At 42.0% G+C, this 19,337-nt stretch overlaps 1 protein-coding gene across 3 annotated transcripts in view; it reads right to left on the reverse strand.

Annotated features, from left to right (window-relative positions):
- The window catches only part of LOC148507512 (uncharacterized), a 96,628-nt gene that overhangs the window by 29,877 nt on the left and 47,414 nt on the right, over positions 1-19,337 (reverse strand). For 2 of the 3 annotated variants that reach the window (XM_088445995.1, XM_088445993.1), the window contains exons 9-11: positions 17,185-17,273; positions 13,795-13,887; positions 7,487-7,567 (exon numbers count right to left, since the gene is read on the reverse strand). In XM_088445995.1, the coding sequence (XP_088302121.1) occupies positions 7,487-7,567; positions 13,795-13,887; positions 17,185-17,273 (263 nt within the window). The remainder of the gene's footprint in view (positions 1-7,486; positions 7,568-13,794; positions 13,888-17,184; positions 17,274-19,337) is intronic. The other variant, XM_088445994.1, reaches the window with a different exon arrangement.

The raw sequence follows: 19,337 nt of genomic DNA on the forward strand, positions 1-19,337 counted from the left end.
GTAACGCATTTTCCGTATGCATTAATCACCTGGCCACCGGGCTTCGATGTGGAGGGTAACGCCAGCTTTAGGTGGCGTTACCCTATAGAAGCCTATGGGCTTCTACCGCATCTCGCTGCTAGGAGGGATCCGATCAGATCCCTCCTAGCATGCCCCGCGGCTGCCGCGTCACTCTGCGCATGCGCAGATGGACTCCCGGGTCATAAACCCGGAAGTCCACTGTGCAGCAGAGATCGCTAAGGACAACTCTTATCGGAAGAGCTGTCCTTTGCTGTACTGATCGCATATGTGGGTGCATATGCGACCAGTACCAAAGCGATGTCCGGCGGTGTTAGGCGGTAAGTGTTACTGCATCCCGTCCCTGATGTCAAACAAGACATTACAGCGGCTTATGACAGTAAGAAAAGAAGTCTCACATACTGTGGCATTTATTTATAATAAATGGAGCATGACTGGAGTTTGACTGAAGGTTATGTTGTAGAAGTAGGGGGAAGACCAGTTTAAGAAGTAGGGCTTATACTATGAGAAAGAAATACATTAAAGAGTGAGTCAAATGTTAGCTTCAAGGCATCTATATAGAAATCAATCTGTAGATTCAAATACAGGAAATATATGTGGTTTTGCGTAGAGATATCTAAGCTTTCTATAGATTTACCCCATTTGTTATAAAAAAATCTTCACTCCTTTGTTTATATCAGGAAGTGTAGATATCGAAGTAAAGTAACTGTAGAAGTTTTTGTTGTAATTCCACAATAGTGGGAGCTGATTTTTTCATCCAATTGTTGATTATTAATTTCTTTGCAACAGTCATTACTGTTGTTAAAAAAATGAATTTTTTTTTTTTTTTAAGTGTACCTAAACACCAGTTTTGAAAGTTAGCACAAAAACAAGCCAAAAGTGTCCAATGTAAAGTGTAAATTAGAAATATCATTAAGAAAAAAAAAAGAAATTGTTACAAAATCTTGAGGAGACCGGGTCTGATATAAAGACGAGCATGTCGTCCACAAATTAATGAGACTTTCAGCTCGATATTATTAACCAAGATTCCTCTATACAATGTAGATACTCATAGGGTAATTGGCAAGGGGTTCAATGGCAATTGAAAATAACAGTGGGCATAGGGGACAGCCTTGATGTGTTCCTTTCTGAATAGGAAATGGTGATTATAAATACACATTGCAGGACATTTCTGACATTGGATTTGTATATAGCTTTTGCAGGAAGTTAATAAATTGTGAAGGGAAGCCAAAATCAGATAGGGATTGAAATAAGTGAGATCAATGAACTATATCAAAAGCCTTTTCAGTATCAAGAGATAATATAACCTTAGAGGATGTCTCCGATGTCATCTAGGTATATTGCATGCCTGATAACACTCTCCGGACATTAAGTACTGAGTGGCGCCCCCATATAAATCCGGTTTGATCGGGGTGGATTATATGTGGTAAAATGACTTTTAACCCGTCTGCGAATATCTTAGTTAGCAATTTGTAATCTGTATTTAACAGAGAAATTGGGCGGTACGACCCTGGTAGAGATAAGTCGCGGCCAGGCTTCGGTATAACCTTAATTATTGCAGTGTTAAAATATAAAGGCAGAATATTGTGATTTAAAATGTGGTTAAATACAGATACCAGGGTTTCCTTTAGTTGAGGTAAGAGGAGTTTGTAAAAGTCATTCCCCAAACCATCTGGTCCAGGTGCTTTAGCCGGTTTGAGAGCTTTGATTGCAGCAGAGACTTCCTCTAATGTAATCAGATTTGTTAAGGAATCTAGTAAGTCTGATAGTACTTGCGGATATTTTAATTTAGTCATGTATTGCCAGTCAAAGGGTCATCTAGTTGGTTTGGATCTATTGCCAGGTTTGGGGTTGAATATATATTTTTATAAAATTCTTTCATAATGCTGGATATCTGACTATTCAATGTTGTAAGAGTGCCCAAATCTGTTTTTAGAGGGTGAACTAGCATCGGGGTGAGACTTAATAAGCAGTCGGACAGTTTTATTTCCAAATTTATGGTATTAGTAATTAATCGAAAATAAATGTTGTCTCCCAATGTTTGTAATAACTTCAAAGTGTATTTTGGCTAGCTGATATTGGTGTCTATGAGTAGGTGTCTTGGTTTCCTTATACTTTGCAAAATATTCCGAAAGAGAGACTTTAAGTGCCAAATAGGAAGAAGAGCATTTATTTTTTACAGAGGAGACATAGGATATTATAGCTCCACATATTACTTGGCAGATTGCAAAATAAAGGTGGGTCTGAAGTGGCGTAGGGGGTAAATTATTCATCTTATACTCATCCCATATGTATTCTATTTTTTGTTTAAATTTGAGCGACTTGGGTCAGATATGAGGGAAATCTCCATGTACCATAGGAGATTTTCTCTGCAGAAATTCGGAGAGAAAACCAGAGCAATGCATGATCTGAAAATTATGATTGGTTATATATTCGTTTCAGTTACCTGTGGGAAAAGTGTTGTAGAGATCAGGAGATAGTCAAGAAAGGGTATAACGTGCAGCTGATAAGCATGTATAATCTTTTTCAGTGGGATAACACGCCCTCCATATGTCTATTAGTTGCAATCTGGCTGAGAACATAGAAACTCAGAGTTTCGGAAGGGGAGGAGATTTTTTTGAATTGTGGGATTTATCCAATTGAGAGTTAGAGATTAAATTAAAATCACCACATATTATAAGATTTTCAGAGGCATGTGCAGTTAAAGTAGAAAGTAAAATTTGGAAGAAATGTTTGGAGTAGCTGTTAGGTGCATAAACATTACATAACACATACTATATATTATGAATTTTAGATGTGTAAGGTGCAGATGATACCACTACCCAATTCAGAATTTGCAATTTTACCATTTCAGAGGGGACCAAATGTGTCTCTTGTATAAAAACGATGTCTATATCATGTTTAGACAAGTATACCAAAATCTTTTTCCTTTTTGTTGGTGAATTTATACCCCCTACATTCAAAGAGCCTACTTTTATCTCAGTCATATAGCAGTAAGATAAACAAACATAGATCGTCACCAATAAACACATCAATATTGGTAAATATTGGCCATGAGGGGTAACACAAAAGGAGAGAAGACGAACAAGACAAGATCAGGGGAAGGAACATGAAAGAAAACATAGTACAGGTTGAGTCTCCCATATCCAAAATGCTTGGGACCAGGGGTATTTTGGATATCGGAATATTCCGTATTTTGGAATATTGCAAATTATAATGAAATTACTTGGGAATGGGACCCAAATATACACACAGAATGCATTTATGTGTTATATACACCTTATACACACAGCCTGCGGGTCATTTTATGCAATATTTTTTATAATTTTGTGCATCAAAAAAAGTTTGTGTACATACATGAAATTCATTTATGTTTCATATACACCTTATACACACAGCCTGAAGGTTATTTTATACAATATTTTTAATAATTTGTGCCTTAGACAAAGTTTATGTACATTAAACCATCAAAAATCAAAGGTTTCATTATCTCAGTCATGCTGAAAATATTCCGTATTTCGGAATATTCCGTATTTCGGAATATTTGGATATGGGAGACTCAACCTGTAATAGCAACAACAATATAAAAAGGGAGGATAATTCAAGAACAGGAACTTTGAGTGGCTATTTCCATCAAAAAGGGTGAAATAAACCTTCCAACTACTGTATATAGATCAAATAAATCCGGGTAGCATCATTCCGCATTCCTTTCCCGGCTAAGAAATGAAGCTAAGGACTTATATTAGGGAAAGAAAGCAGTTAGGATCTAACAACTTGTATTACTAGATATCAATATTTTACACAGAGAGTCAGCACTTAGAAAAATAATAGTTGTCAACAACTTAGTAGATAAAAGAGATACAGGTTGAGTCTCCCATATCCAAATATTCCGAAATACGGAATATTTTTAGCATGACTGAGACAGTGAAACCTTTGCTTTTTGATGGTTTAATGTACACAAACTTTGCTTAAGGCACAAAATTATTAAAAATAAAGTATACAATTACCTATAGGCTGTGTGTGTATAAGGTCTATATGAAAGATAAATTAATTTCATGTATGTTCACAAACTTTGTTTGAGCCACAAAATTATTGAAAATATTGTATAAAATTACCTTCCGGCTGTGTGTATAAAGTGTATAAGAATCATAAATGCATTGTGTGTTTAGATTTGGGCCCTATTCGTAAGACATTTCAATATGGTATACAAATATTCCAAAATATGGAATATTCCGATATCCAAAATACCCCTGGTCCCAAGCATTTTAGATATGGGAGACTCAACCTGTAGTAAAACCACAACGTGTAGCCAGTAGATATACTGATCATGGTCTGTTCCTCATAAAGAAGAACGTGTGTATATGGAGATAGGCAGGATTAGAGGAGAGGTCCGTGGGAATATCTAGTACAGTTCTGCCATATTATCTTAATTCCAAGATAACAGGACTCTTCGTATGTCAAAGGTATAGAAGAAAAATGAAAAACGGAGGATGAAAATAAGTCAAGCAATAGGCATTCAGGATAGAGTCGGTGAAGGATCCGATATGTCATAATTATTAGCCTGACTTTCTTCCTTTTAATATGTGTAGGCATCATCAGGTGAGGTAAAATCCTTAAAACGTATCACCTTCAAATATGCGGAGTTTGGCCGGGAAAAATTTTTTTTATTACATGACCAAACCTGAGCATATGGGTGAAAATGCCTTGCGGGCTCTGGTGAGCTCTATATAAAAATCCTGAAACAAAGTTTGTTTCCCACCCAAATTATAGATTTTTTTCTTTATGGAGACTGTCCAGAATGATAGTTGAGACATCTAAATAGGGTTACCCTCGGACGGGCATTTGGCGTCTTAGGTGGTGGTCTTACCCTGTGTACTGGTTCCACCACAAGGTCTTTACATTCTTCCACTATCTATAATAAGGATGGAAGAGTGCGCTGCACAAAGTCAGTCAGTGCGGGCCTTTAATGGATGCAGGTAATCCCACCAGCCTAATGTTGTTCCTGCGGGAAGGATTTTCTATATCGTCTAGTTTGTTCCATAGTTGGAAATTCTCCTTCTTTAATCTGTGTACTGCAGACTGAACATCTGCCAAATCTGTGTGTGAGAGAGCTTGTAGTTGTGATGTAATGTCTGAGACGGCCTGCGTCAACAGTGGCCCCATAGTTGTTTTAATTGCCTCTACAATGTCTGCAAATGTGACAGGAGAGTCGAGTGAGCATCGTACCTAAGGCAGGTCTGTGGTCTCTTGAGCTGCTGCAGCCTTCTTTGCAGCTGGGGAGTTAGGAGCAGATCCAGTGCCCGGCGCCATTTTGGGATCGGCCCGGCTTTGCTCCTGGCAAGGCGGTACTTGCTTAGCAGGTGCTGCCGATGAGACGTAGTATTTCTCCATGTGCTTTTGAGCATAGGGGGAACAGGTGTCCTCAGCGTAGAAGCTGCTGTGCAGCCTTGACAAGGAGTCTGTGTCCCGGGGAAGGAGTGGAGTTGCTCACTCCATGCAGCCGGAACCGGAAGTCCTAGTATATGCATGTTTTTACAAAAGAGATGCCGTCACTGCATCTCTGCAGCCCACTTCTTACATCCCAGAAATATCGGAGAGGTGTTCAGTAAACTGCATTGCAATAAAACAGAAACCATAAAAGAAAATAAATGTAATATTACTTGGGCACTTGAATGAACTGAAGAACGAACAAGCCAATCTGGGTATAGGGGGGATGAGACCGGGTTTAGGCAGTTATTTAACAATATAGCCAGGAGCCTTGCACCGTATTCGCCAGAGTCCCCCATGGATGAAGAGGAACATATATGAAATAAACGGGATGTAGTTCAAAATCCCCGTGCGCACAGGGCCAACGGTCGCAATTTCCGACGCCGGAATCCCGACAAGAGTCAGAAGCCCGGCTCGACAATCCCGGCAGCTGCAATCCTGAAGGTAAATTTTAGAGTTAGGATTACGGTTAGGCACTAGGGGGAGGGTTAGGCTGCGGGAGTAAAGGGTTAGGGTTAGGCTGCAGGAGTAGAGGGTTAGGGTTAGGCTGCAGGAGTAGAGGGTTAGGGTTAGGCTGCAGGAGTAGAGGGTTAGGGTTAGGCTGCAGGAGTAGAGGGTTAGGGTTAGGCTGCAGGAGTAGAGGGTTAGGGTTAGGCAGGGGGCGTGAAGGTTAGGCTACAAGAGCGGAGGGTTAGGGTTAGACTGCAGGAAAGGTGGGTTAGGGGTAAGGTTAGGGTAAGGGTTAGTTTACAAAGAACAGTTAACAAACAAATTAACCAGGCAGCCTCCCATGTATAATCTCATTATTCAGCATAACAATACTATTATCAGGAATACATAGGACCTGTCACTTTTGAGGAAGTCAATTCATCTAGTGCACTGTATAGGTGCTAAAAGGTTTTCTTCTTTTGTTTATGCTCAGGAGAGCAGTGTGTGCTATATGCCAACATTTCACATTGATGCTGCTATACTAGGGCTTGACAAATTTTTCTAAAACCTAGGAGCCAGGATGAAATTGTAGAAGCCAGACCCCCCCTTCCTCCGGGGCAGCATTACTGAGCACCTACACCCCAGGCAACCAACCCCCATGGCCACACCACTAACTGGGTACCCCAGGTAAACCACCCTCCCACAGCCACATTATTGGAGTAGCTAACCCGCCTCTCTAGGCAACCAGCCCTCCGCAGCCAAAAAACCTGGCCAAGCAAAGCCACTACCGGCAGTGGCCGAACTAGAAAGTGGTGGGCCCAAATGCAAGAATATGCTTTGGGCACCTCTATGCAGTTCCCCCAGTAGTGGTCCCCCTATGCAATGCCCCCAGTAGTAGTCCCCCCCCTCTGCAGTGCCGCCAGTAGTAGTCCCCCCCGCAGTGCCCCCAGTAGTAGTCCCCCCCTCTGCAGTGCCCCCAGTAGTAGTCCCCCTATGCAGTGCCCCCAGTAGTAGTCCCCACTATGCATTGCCCTTAGTAGCGCCCCCCTATACAGTGCCCTAGTAACACCCCCCTTAATACAGTGCCCCAGTAGCGGCCACACACCCCCGTACAGTGCCCCCAGTAGCGGCCACCACCCCTATGCAGTGCCCACAGTGGTGGTCCCCATATATAGTGCCCCCAGTAGTGGTCCCCCTATGTAGTGCCCCTTTAATCAGTGCCCTCAGAAGTGGTCCCCCCTATGCATTGCCTCCAGTAGTAGTCCCCCTTATACAGTGCCCCAGTAGTAGTCCCCACTATGCATTGCCCCTAGTAGCGGCCCCACCCTGTACAGTGCCCCAGTAGTGGCCCCCCCATACAGTGTCCCCAGTAGCGGCCACCCCACCTATGCAGTGCCCCCACAGTAGCGGCCAGAGAGAGGGGGTGGAGGGGGGGAGAGAGGGGAGAGAGAGAGAGGGGGAGAGAATATTTCTTGATTCAAGTTAAGATACGTCACGTCGGAATGTGCAATCTGTTACCGTACATGTCAGAGAACGGGCCATAACCACTTACTCTAGTTGGAATGGTTTCAGTATCCATGTGAAAGCAGAAATTTTCCTCCTCCTCCTCATTCTCCTCATTCTCGTTAGTTATCTGTAAAACAAATTAGTTACCAAGCTGATAATCATGATTGTTAAAAAGTCGCATTAAACCACTGCAAAAATGCACACTGGATTCCGGCATCCTGTGCGGGGGTCATGTAACTACATCCCATGCACACTCATAGTAGGGCAATCTATACACCATAGTGCATACATTTAATACAAAACATATATAGGATTAGTCCAAAAGCAATATGCAATCCAAAACTTGGATTTTGTTTTTATCTGTGTATTTATTAAATTAATTAGTTTAATCTCTTAGATAATTTGTTTTCAGTGGACAAGTGGAGCCTGACAAATTACTCAGAATAAATAATTAGTCTGTTTGTGATCTATTAGATCAGAAATAGGTACGAGGAGCTCATGGACAAATACGTGGCACAGACCTATTTCCATACAAAGGCCGATGAGAAGGTGATCTAAAATTAACAAATTCAATAACTACAACTCTGAAATTAACTGAAAACGTTAATGCAATACAGTGCGCTCTATAATTACTGGAGTCAAATTGCTGTTGACTTAGGCAGCTAACATAAAAAAAAGTAAAAAAGATGCTAAAACCAATATATGCTTTAATGTTTCATATTAACAGCACTTTATACTGAATCCCACTATCTGAAATTGGGCGGAGTAGGGATATCGGCTTCAGGCTAAATGTAGTAGCCTTAACTAAGATGAAGACACGTCTATGAAAGTAAGCTGCTTGGATGCTTAAATAAAAGCACAATTTAGTCAGAGCATTGAAACTGGCTATATACAAAACCTTTTTGGGGGGTTTACCAAAGCCTTGTTCAGTCAAAGCAATCTGCTATTCATGACATACAATATATTGTAAGACATCCGTCAATGACCTCACTAATAATCTTTATAGTGCTGGTGTTTTGGCATCACAATTATTCACAGAAGGCTTGAACTACAGAATCATAACAGTCGGATTGCTAGGTATGTGGGTGCTTGATACTATATTTGTGCTGTTTCTAGACATGCCTATGCATAGCATTTTTGAAGTTTATGGTAAATGTAGTGTGAGTACTAGCAATAATTTTTTTTTTAAAAGTGGCTCCCACTTTGCTAGGCCTAAACACCAAAAATAGAAAGACCAAAAAAAATGTTCAGCAAGCAGAGGTCTAAAGTATTATAAAAGATTGTGATTGCTGAAAGTCTGGAAGAAAAAAAAGTCAAGATAATCCAAAACATGATCCGATCATTTATTACTTTTGTTTGACACTGGCTCACTGGTCTTTATCAATGATATAATAATCAAATGATTGTATCAGCAGAATGACTTCAGAGGTATAAGAGACTACTTGCCCGCACAAGTAAATGTCTCCTGACTCTCTGGCCAGAGCTTCATGCTTCAAGACAATGAAATGACCCAAGGAGCAACTGAAGTGTCACCCTTTCCATTGCCTTGTAAAAACTAGCATCATTTTTTTTGTATGAGCTGTGCGCACTTTAATAGATAAATATTTTAATCCTTCAACAAGATAAACACCATTAGCTTAGACCAGGGGTTCCCGACCACAGTCCTCAAGGCACACTAACTGTCCAGGTTTTAAGGATAGCCATACTTAAGTAAAAGTGTCTTAATTAGTACCTTAGTTATTTTGTGCTCAAGCAAGGATATCACTAAAACCTGGACTGTTAGTGTGCCTTGAGGACCGAGGTTGGGAAACCCTGGCTTAGATTTTGCTTCAGGCATGTCACTTTTTAAAACTTTTTTTCCTGAAAACATGTTCACTTCCCCGTAATTAAGGAGCTTTTTTAAAGTTAAATTAATCTAGAAATAACACTTCATTTTGCCAACAAGCATGTAATTCAAGATAAAATAATTTGTGTCCCTGTAAAAGTCAGGGTGCAGCATAGGAATGGTTTAAAGTTTGTGAACAAGAGAGAAGAACGTGCTTTGCCAATGTATATAACAAAATTAGATTTTGTTACTCACACCTGGCTACAGAGAACTTATGCTAGTGTGCCCAGCAAGCCATATTATACGCAGTCCTTTACTCTTCCAATGTGCATTCACATCTTAAATGTGTGTGTCCAAAGCATGAAAATGCAATGGTAGTAATTCACAACGCACAAAACTGCCTAAGAAACAGTGCAAAATTCAGTTTCCTGCCACTGCATAGTTCTGTGAGGAAGATGGCAGGGTTTCTGGAGGTGTAACAGTTTGGGATAAGTTGGGCGAGCGAGGGTGTTTCTTGCAAAGTGTGCACAGCCATTTCCGCTCAGCAAAAACACTTGAATTTTGCACAAACTCAAAGCTGTGGAAAATAAGGTATAAAATCTCTTTCTAATAAAAGTTTAATGAAAGCAATGGTTTCAAAGTTGTAGGACTTTGATGTGATGTGACATTTACTATATCATAGGGGTTATTTTTACATTTTTCCAACTGCCCACAATCTAATTCAATCCAGTATTAGGGCATATATATTGAGTTTATACTGCTGCTTTTTCTTGAGGGGTTTCTACTCTACTACTGCATGCTAGTGACCCAGTTTAGGCCTCCTCCTCTCCCTTCACCTATCATAGTTACATTACTATTGGTTGTTCTCCATGTTTGTTTTTCTCTTTGAGAACACTGGCCATGCACATGGGCAGCTTGTACATCTTATTATGTACAGTGATTATATGCGTTTTAAGCTTACTGCTCCATATTTTTGTGCTGCTTTATCCACCAATTTGCATCTGTGCTGAATGTATGACCAAACATGGTTTTGCATTTTGAATAATTTTAAATAAACGCATTTAACAAGAAAAAAAAGAAAAAAAAGAAAAAAAGTACCACAGCTGAGCAGTAAAGGTGCATACACACTAGACGATATGCTCCCTGAGCGATATCGTCTAGTGTGTCCCCGGCAGGCTGTGCTCAATGTCGTTTATGACATTGAGCACAGCCGCTGAACGATATCATTAACGATATCGTTCAGCGCCGGGCTCTCTCCCCCATTCCCTGACATGCAGCAACCTGACGAGTTCGTCAGGTTGGCCTGCATGTCAGCCCGATGAACGATGATGACGAACGACCCGCGGGAACGCGCATCGACGTCATCGTTCATCTTTTTGGGCTTAAAAATGGACGATAAAGTGGACGACTGAACGATAACGATATCGCACCATAAGAGAAAAAAAAGGCACTTGAATATTACTAAATCAATCATACTGTTAGGCCTTCCGCTGCTCTACTCTGCAGTTGCTGCTTTCACATTCCATAAATGTGCATAAGTGTTGAATGGTCACTGATGGGTGATAAGGATGTGTGTGCTTCGGTGATGCCTTATGATCAATTTTTTAAATAATAATTTCCTGTTACCTCACACGGTGATGAACACATTAGTTTGTCTTTCGACTTCTGTTCCACCTTTTTCTCCATCCCATTCACCAAACACAACCTCATTTAATGTAGCCTCATCTTACAGTATCTCAGGCTTTCCCTGAACCAACACTAACTGCTTGTGACATGATCCACTGCTCATCTTCACCAAAACTGCTCCTCTCCCCTGCCCTTCACTGCGCTGGCTGCCCTTTAACTTGCAAGCAAACCTAACCTTCTCTAATATTCATAGTTTTGGGCTGCCATCACAGTTACAAATCTTCAGTATGAAACTTAATGAAAGAAAACTCATAAAATCTATTACAAATGGTACTTTCTACCATCCAGACTACAAAAATATATGGAGTACAGTATCATCACCTCTCTGTTGGAGAAATGGTGGATCCTCTCTGCGTATGTAGTGTTCTTGTTCGAAAATAAAAAAAGATTATAGGAATTAAGGGCTGGACTCAGATCCGCTCGCTAGATGCGTACACTCGCTCGATGTGTATGCAAATTTGGCTAAGTGACAACAAGGTAGGTGATCGCACGGCAAGGCATAAGCATGCCCACTATGTCTTGGCCTGCGATCGCCCTGTGTATGCAGACGCCCACCAGCCTGTCTAAAGACGTCCACTTGCGCATCAGTATATCGAGGACCATCAAAAGCGATCACAGCGCTTGTGGTGGACTATACCCTAACACTTCAGTGTGAAATACATCCAAGTGACGTGTACTATGACGCTGCCTCTTAATTATGCACGCCTCTGAAATGGCGTTAAGACGCTCAGGCACACCTGCGTTCACACCTGCCCGTTACCACCCACAAACGGCTTCTCTTGTTACTCACTCTGCTGGGCTGTCTACGCGTAGTGAGCGAATGCTTCCCGATCTCTGGCACTTGTTTGCGCACTGTGATGCATATGTACAATGCGAAAATCAGCCGGCTACGAGCGAACGCATCCTAGCGAGCGGGTCTGAATCGGGTCCTAAGTTTCCAAACTTTTCAGTTAAATTAGAATTGGGACATTCTCATGAAACAATGGGCCGTATTCAGAGCGCAATTTCCGAATCAGGATTTCTAGCAAACTGATCAAGCCTTGCAGTCTGCACATTAAGCTTAGAACAATTCCGGGCAATTAGGATAGTTCTCACATACATATGGCTGGATGGGTGGTACTGGGAGACAATAGGGCATTCGCAGACAGAAGCGTCAAATGAGCGTGTAGATATAGTTGTGGCCTCCTGCACCTCACAATTATCTGCTGGTGCAAATGCCGATATTAGTTAGGATGACAAGCAGAGGGCTAAAGACAGCGCAGTCACATAGAATACAGGCAGAGGTTCGCATGGGATTTCCGAATCAGAATCAGGCCCAATGTCATTTAGAGTTGATTACCATGGCCCAATCTCAACAGAAGAGATTACATTTATCTATCCCATTATCACTGACTACCTTTTCTTTACCCATCCTTATCCCCCCATTCCTCTTCCAGGACCAATAAAAGTTTAACATTCTATATATAGTTTGAAATACGAAAGTTTATATGATTTGTATTTAAACCATTTTTACAGTATTTTATGTTTGGAATACAAATAGAATTAAAATAAATAACATAAAAGACAACAGCTATAGTTTAAATGCTGTCACCAATGAATTTATTTACTAAACAGCAGCTTTATTGGGATTTATGCCTACAGAATTAAAATAGCATTACTATAAAGTGCAAAGCACATCTGGTATTGCACTTAATATTATTGCCGATAACAGTTTAAAGAACAAAGTATTGTAAAACTCTGTCTTTATTTTTTTTTTTATATAATTTATTTCTTATATCTAGAACGCATAGCTTAGTTTACCATGATGATTGGTTTGGGAGTCACTTAGTTCAAAGATTTTCACTAAATACAATAGTTAGTGTGGCAAAACGTTACTATTAATAGAACAAAAACCTTTTTTTTTTTTTTTTACACCTCTTATGATGATGTTTCGGTCTTAAAGACATTCAACCAATGACTGTATGAATGGTAAATTAGTGCCCTTTTATGTAGAATTATTAATGTTGAAAGCATAGTCAGTTAAAAAAATAAATAAGCCGCAATTTATCATGGTTTAGATCAGTCCAGGACCATTAGTATAGTATAGGATTAAAACTTTGCTAGACATCTTCAACAATTTATGTTGCATTAAGTTTTTTATATATAGTGCAATTATATTATGCTGTACATGGAATCTTAATAATTCACATCTGTCCTTATCCCACTAGAACATACTTAAATTCTCCTGCACACGTACAGCAAGGGTCCTTTTTTCAGCAGCCAGTTAATCTACCAGTTTGTTTTTTGGACTATGGGAGTAAATCTGAGTAACAGAAAAAAGCATAGCGAGAATATACACCACAGTAGAACTCCATACAGTTCTGGTCAGAATGGAAACCATGATCACAGTGCTGTGCCACCATATATCATTTCTTCTCTATACTATAACACAGTGGTTCTCAAACTCGGTCCTCAGGACCCCACACAGTTCACGTTTTCCAAGCCACCCAGCAGGAGCACAGGTGTATCATTACTCACTGACACATTTTAAATGATTCACGGGTGGAGCAAATTATCTCACTTGTGGTTCTGTGATGAGACCTGGAAAACATGCATTGTTTGGGGTCCTGAGGACTGAGTTTGAGAACCTGTGCTATAACATATGTGTGTGAGAGTAGGGGAATCACTGACCTGTGTGACATTTTTAACAGTCAGTATGTTCTGGCCAACTGAATTGCTTAGGACGAATAGCACTCTTTTATTCCTTTCTAGCATTAGATAAGGGTGGTGATCCCAGGCCATTCCCCCCATTTCTCTGCTACATGTAGCAGAATCTATTTTTTCTTTATTTCCGTATCACTTACTTCAGTGCGTGGGATTACAGTAGCCAGGGGACTGCCGAAGGTCACCATTTTCTTGGCTTTGTCCATTTCTTGAGGTGTTAATGTTAGCAGATTCTACAGGAGTAAGAGAGAACACAAAAGGCCTACAATCCCAATTTTGTTCTCACATCTAATAACTTTTTACCTTCAAGTACTAGTATTAGAGATGGAAAAAGTGAGAGGAAAGCACATCAGCATTAAGCAGAGCTCCCACATGGATGACCAAGAAACCAGGTGCACAGAAACATCAGGCTGGATGAATTGCCAGAGACCATGAGAGACAAAAGCTGTACTTAGAAAAATGTTTGAGTGGGTCCAGTACTTCCCTGCCATCAGACACACTGGCCTGACCACTCTAGGTACCATCCAGGCTTTGAACTCCAACTCTGCTGTACCTGATCTAGGGTGCAGTGCGTCTTCTACACTAGGCCCTGGCTTCAGCCTAGCTAGCTATCCACCTCCTCCCTGGTTCCTGTCAAGCCACCCAAATTCTGTTGTTCACCAGTGCCCAGCTTGCAGGATCCTGATGCCACCTCTGGAGTTCTTATCTACCTGTTCCCGGTTTCTTCCTGGACTCCATCATCTGCACTCTGTAAGCCCATGTTCTACTTCCAGATACTGAACCCTAGAAACAGTCAAGCTGGTGTCTGCATTAATGGTCACTAGCCTAACACCCAAACTCCAGGAATCCCGTCAACATACTACTCAGTTTCTCGTTCTTGCCCTTCAGCCCATTTGGTGTAAGCTGTAACCATCCTCTTTTTTTTTCTATTGTGTATGCCCGCGTCATTTTTTTATTTTCCAGCATTGTATACTCTATTTTACCATTACCTTCACTGTACTGCTACATTTATACTGTATTACCTTTTTTTTGTCTCATTTCCTTCTAAGCCACCCTGTCCCCCCACCCATCTCCCTTACAGTCACTTTTCACTTAGCTCTCCCATCTATATTCTCCTCCTAAACTCACTGCTCCATCTCTGGTTTGCTCCCAACACTGCTCCATTTCTTCCCCCTTCGCCATTTGGCCTTTCCTTCTCTCATTGATCTCTCTTCCCCCATAGTCACTATAATTTAGTGTCAGCACTGTCACAGAGATTGGACTGTACCTTGAGACCACCATGTATGTGCCACAGCGAACAGTGCCCAGGAGCTCCCTAGATTTCTATGGTGCGAGCAGTGATTGTTATGGCCTATGTCTTCACTATTACAGGAACGTTTTGCCCTTCGTTTGTTCTGCTCAAACTGATGTAATGGCAGGGGGCACCCAAGGCCGGCATCAGTGTTACTGAACTCGGATAGAACTGTATCATTCAAACGAATTTCATTGTAAGTGAGAAAATGAAATTTCACATAAAATGTGCATGTTTGACGCACACAACTTTTTTACGTATTCTATTTAAAATTGAAGTATAAGTACATTTAATTAGTTCATGAAGGAGGAGACATTTAGCCATAGAAACATTTGTCACATTGCCAACATTCCGCTCATAGGGCCTCAGTCAACAAGGATAGCTAATGTGATCGCAACTGCAATTGTGCACAGTTCTGCTGCGAAAGTATGCTAATAATTGTAATCAAAGCATTCGCACGGACAACATGCAGACACCACTTCTCCTCTCGCACATCCATAATACCTTTCAATCCATCCAAAATATTGGTATCAAAGACCTCACTTATAAATTGCTAACTTTCCTGTACGCAGTGAGCACTCAAGCTGCATATGCCGTCGCAGGGGCTAATTTATGCATGCCACTGTAGCGGTGTTCAAACACACTGGTACGCCTGCGTTTCTCTAACCACCCCCGTCACCACCCCCAAACACTCTCTTCCAGTCAATCACTGTACGATTGATCTGCGTGATTGCAGTGAAGCATTTGCGCGCTGCAATGCATATGCAGTACACAATAATTGCCCATCTGCGTACGCGATTGCAATAGCGATCCTTGCTGAATCAGGCCCATAGTCTCAACATTGAGTGCTCTTGAAGGACAAGATGACCCTGCAGGCTTCACATACTGTACATCTCTGCCCCACTCAGGGGCATTTCAAGAGAGGAGAGAGCCCATGTGCAGTCTCCATCCAGGAGCCAATCCATTCTCTCCGCTGGCTGGCAGCGCCACTGTGGTAGATTCTGGGCTCTTGTCTGTGCCCAGACTCTACAGTGCATGCGCAGGTGAAAATGGCGCAGCAGCCATTTTCCCGGTGTTTCCAAACTGTGCATGTGTCAGGAAAATGGACTCATTGGACACTTTCCAGTTGTTTTTTACAGCGCTGACACCGGCGCTGACATGGGACTCCAGATTGGTAAGTATAATATGGTTACACCGCACACCCTGCACCCATTATAAATATGCCCCTGGCCCCACTCCATCTCATCTAGATATTTTTCACTTCTTGACTAATAGGAACAGTTTTACACAAGCTTGACATATTCATATCCCTGAGATTACTATTTGAAAAATTACAACTGACTGTTTTTGCCATTCTTAAGCTAGGTACACACTAGGATGATGTCGGCCCGATATGTTGTTTCTTGCCGAATCGTAACAACATATTGGCCGGATCGTCCAGTGTGTACGGACTACCTGCGCTCTCCCACACGATATCATCCAGCCGGCCATGCTGCACGGCCAACGATATTGCATGCGGCACCGTTGCAGGTAATGAAGGATGGAACGAGGGAACGCTCCGTCGCTCATTACATCGCTAACTGTGCACCCAGCTTAAGTTGCTTGGGCAGAGGTCATAGATTTGGGCTTTTTGTTATCAGTCTATTAGGTGTTCACACAAACTGAAAGAGTAACACTAAAAGTGGCCAGAATTACTCTTTGAGCTTGATATCCCCTTTATTTTGGTTTTAGGAAGTCTTTGAGGGGCTCATCTGTCACACCTATGTCCATAGGTCCTAACAAAGCTTTCCTGATACATATTTTGAGGAGACTACATATCCACAGTCTGGCATTCGTTTCTCTATAGCCGTCTGCACCAGCTTGTGTGGAGATATAATTTCAAAAGAATGTATCTGAAACCAGGGTGCCTGACATTACGCGACTTTGGGTGGTTGGGAGTAGCAACGGTTACACTCTAAATTTATTTTGACTAGAGCTCTTCAACTCTGAAATAGACAACTAAATTAAAAGTGAACAGGTCTGCCAAGTCATACAAGCCAAGTTTCATAGATAACTTTTTTCTTCTGTGATTAGATATAAAGAACCAAATCAGAAAATTGTCTAAAAGAGACTTGTTCTAAAGTTGCAGAACACAAATGCTGGAAAATTACAAGAAAATAAAAACCATTATACGTCCTTGGGTGCCTTTTACTGGAAATTATTAGCACAGTATGCATTTCCAATAATAAGAAAGAAGTACCTCTATTGTAGACATTGCCCCAGGTAAGGGACTGGACCTCTCTTTTGCAGTGTTTTTTCCTTTCCTTTTAAATTTACATAATGGTTTGCCTAAGTTAATAAGAAAAAAAAAAAAAAAAAAATTTAGCGGTGATCACAATTTTGGTAATAATAAATATTCCAGCAAAACACTTAGTGGTGCATTTCAGTTTTAACATTTTACATTATGACATTTAACAAAATCAAATCTGATGCTTTTTGATGCTTATTTTCCTTATAATGCTTAGCATTGGACAGAAGATCAGATGAGTACAGTTTATATGCACCATACATACAGACCAAATGGACACTTATTTTGGTGTTTAAAGGATGTGCAGGCTCGGTTCTACTCGGTTCCGTTCGTTTTTTTACCGAATCTTATTGGGTATCAGCTGTCACGAGTTTTGGATAGCCAATAAGATTAGGTAAAAAAAACAAAACGGAACAGAGCCTGCACATCCCAATCAATTACCTGTTCTTTTTATTTGAGGACAAAAATATATGCTTTTTCTTCTCATCTACTAGCTAAATGTTAAAAGGGAAAGATGGTCTCACCTTTCTAGTGCCCAGATGCCAATGCATTGCATGTTATACCCCTTTCAGACATACTGAGATACTGAGATTCCCGGGATTTTGGCCTGCCTCGGCCAAAATTCCCAGGTCTCCTGTATGTGTGAAAGGTACCTACCCAGGAACATGTTCCCGGGTACCGACCCTGCAATTGACCAGGGTATTTCCCGGGTCTTAAGTCCCGGGAAGACTACCCTGCTCTAGTGTGAATTGTGCAACCCGGGGATTTTACTCCCGGGCTGCACCAGGCAGCTTCTGATTGGCCCTGGCTCGGACTGAGCCACCGGGGAGGCGACACCAGCGGCGGTAACAGCGCCCGCACCCCCCCTTCCCATACTCAGCGCCGGCAGCACTGAGAGCAGCGGCCCCTGCGGTCCCTGTAATTACCGGCGCTAGCAGCGCCGCCGGTAACAGCACCTGCACCCCCCCTCTTCCCATACTCACCGCCGGCGGCACTGAGATCAGCGGCTCCCCTGTCCTCAGCCCCAGCGGGGGAACTTTCCGGCTGTCACCAGGCAGAAGTGGAGGGAGAGATTACAGCCTCCCCATATTCTCACTGCTGCACGGAGCTGCGCTGGGAAACTACAGGTACAGGGAGACTGCTCTGCTCTTTCACACATGCTGCATACGGGAGAGGGGCTGGGGGGGGGAGAGGGAGTAGGAGCAGATATTTTCAGTGACCTGTCCCTCTGCCACTTTCCCCACCTGTCCCCAGGGATGGACTGGCCCACAGGGGTACAGGGGAAATCCCCGGTGGGCCCCTCTGCCTGAGGGCCCAGCTTCCTTCTCTAGGTGGCAGGTTCCAGACCTCAAATCATACATTGTTACTCTATTAGATGGTCAGTTACCTGGTGGAGTAGTAACCACTGATCAACATGGGTGCTTGGTTCCTTTATATAGATACTACACAAAGATTTGCCTATTGGTTAACCAAACATCTGTGGTGAATGGCCACACCCCTTAAGAATGGGCCCCTACCACTGCATTCCCCTGGTGGGCCCTTCATGCCCCAGTACGACACTGCCTGTCCCTCTGTCACTTTCCCCATCTTTCCCTGCCACTTTCCCCACCTGTCCCTCTGCACCTTACCATCCACTTTACTAAAACTGTGTAAAACTCTGAAAAACCCAGCTCTTGTCTGAATGGTGCTACCCGGGAATTTCCTGGGTAGAAACTATATTGTGAAAGGGGGGTCTAGACCAATTACCCGGGATTTGTCACAGGATTCCCGGGTCTGAGCAGGATATTTCCCGGGTTGTATGTCTGAAAGGGGTATTAGGGTCACTTCCTGGCTGTAGTTTCTTTTGTCAAGGAAACCCCGCTAGTGTCCTCCTCTTATCCAATCCACCCCTCTCGCAGGTGTAGTGGTACTGTGCTGATAGACAGCACTCAGTCTATTAGTTAAGGTAAGTTTAAATAGCTTGCTTGATAGTTCACCTACACTGGTGTAAGTTCCTGCTTCAATGTACTCACCTATGCTCCTGAGGTCTACTCATTGTTGCCGACCGTTCGCTTTTTCCTATATCCTGACTAGTAATTCTTATCACTATGATTTGTTTGCTGCCA

This window comes from Taudactylus pleione, unplaced genomic scaffold (assembly GCF_031769625.1).
Source record: "Taudactylus pleione unplaced genomic scaffold, aTauple2 ptg000392l, whole genome shotgun sequence".
In the NCBI taxonomy this organism is placed as follows: Eukaryota; Metazoa; Chordata; class Amphibia; order Anura; family Myobatrachidae; genus Taudactylus; species Taudactylus pleione.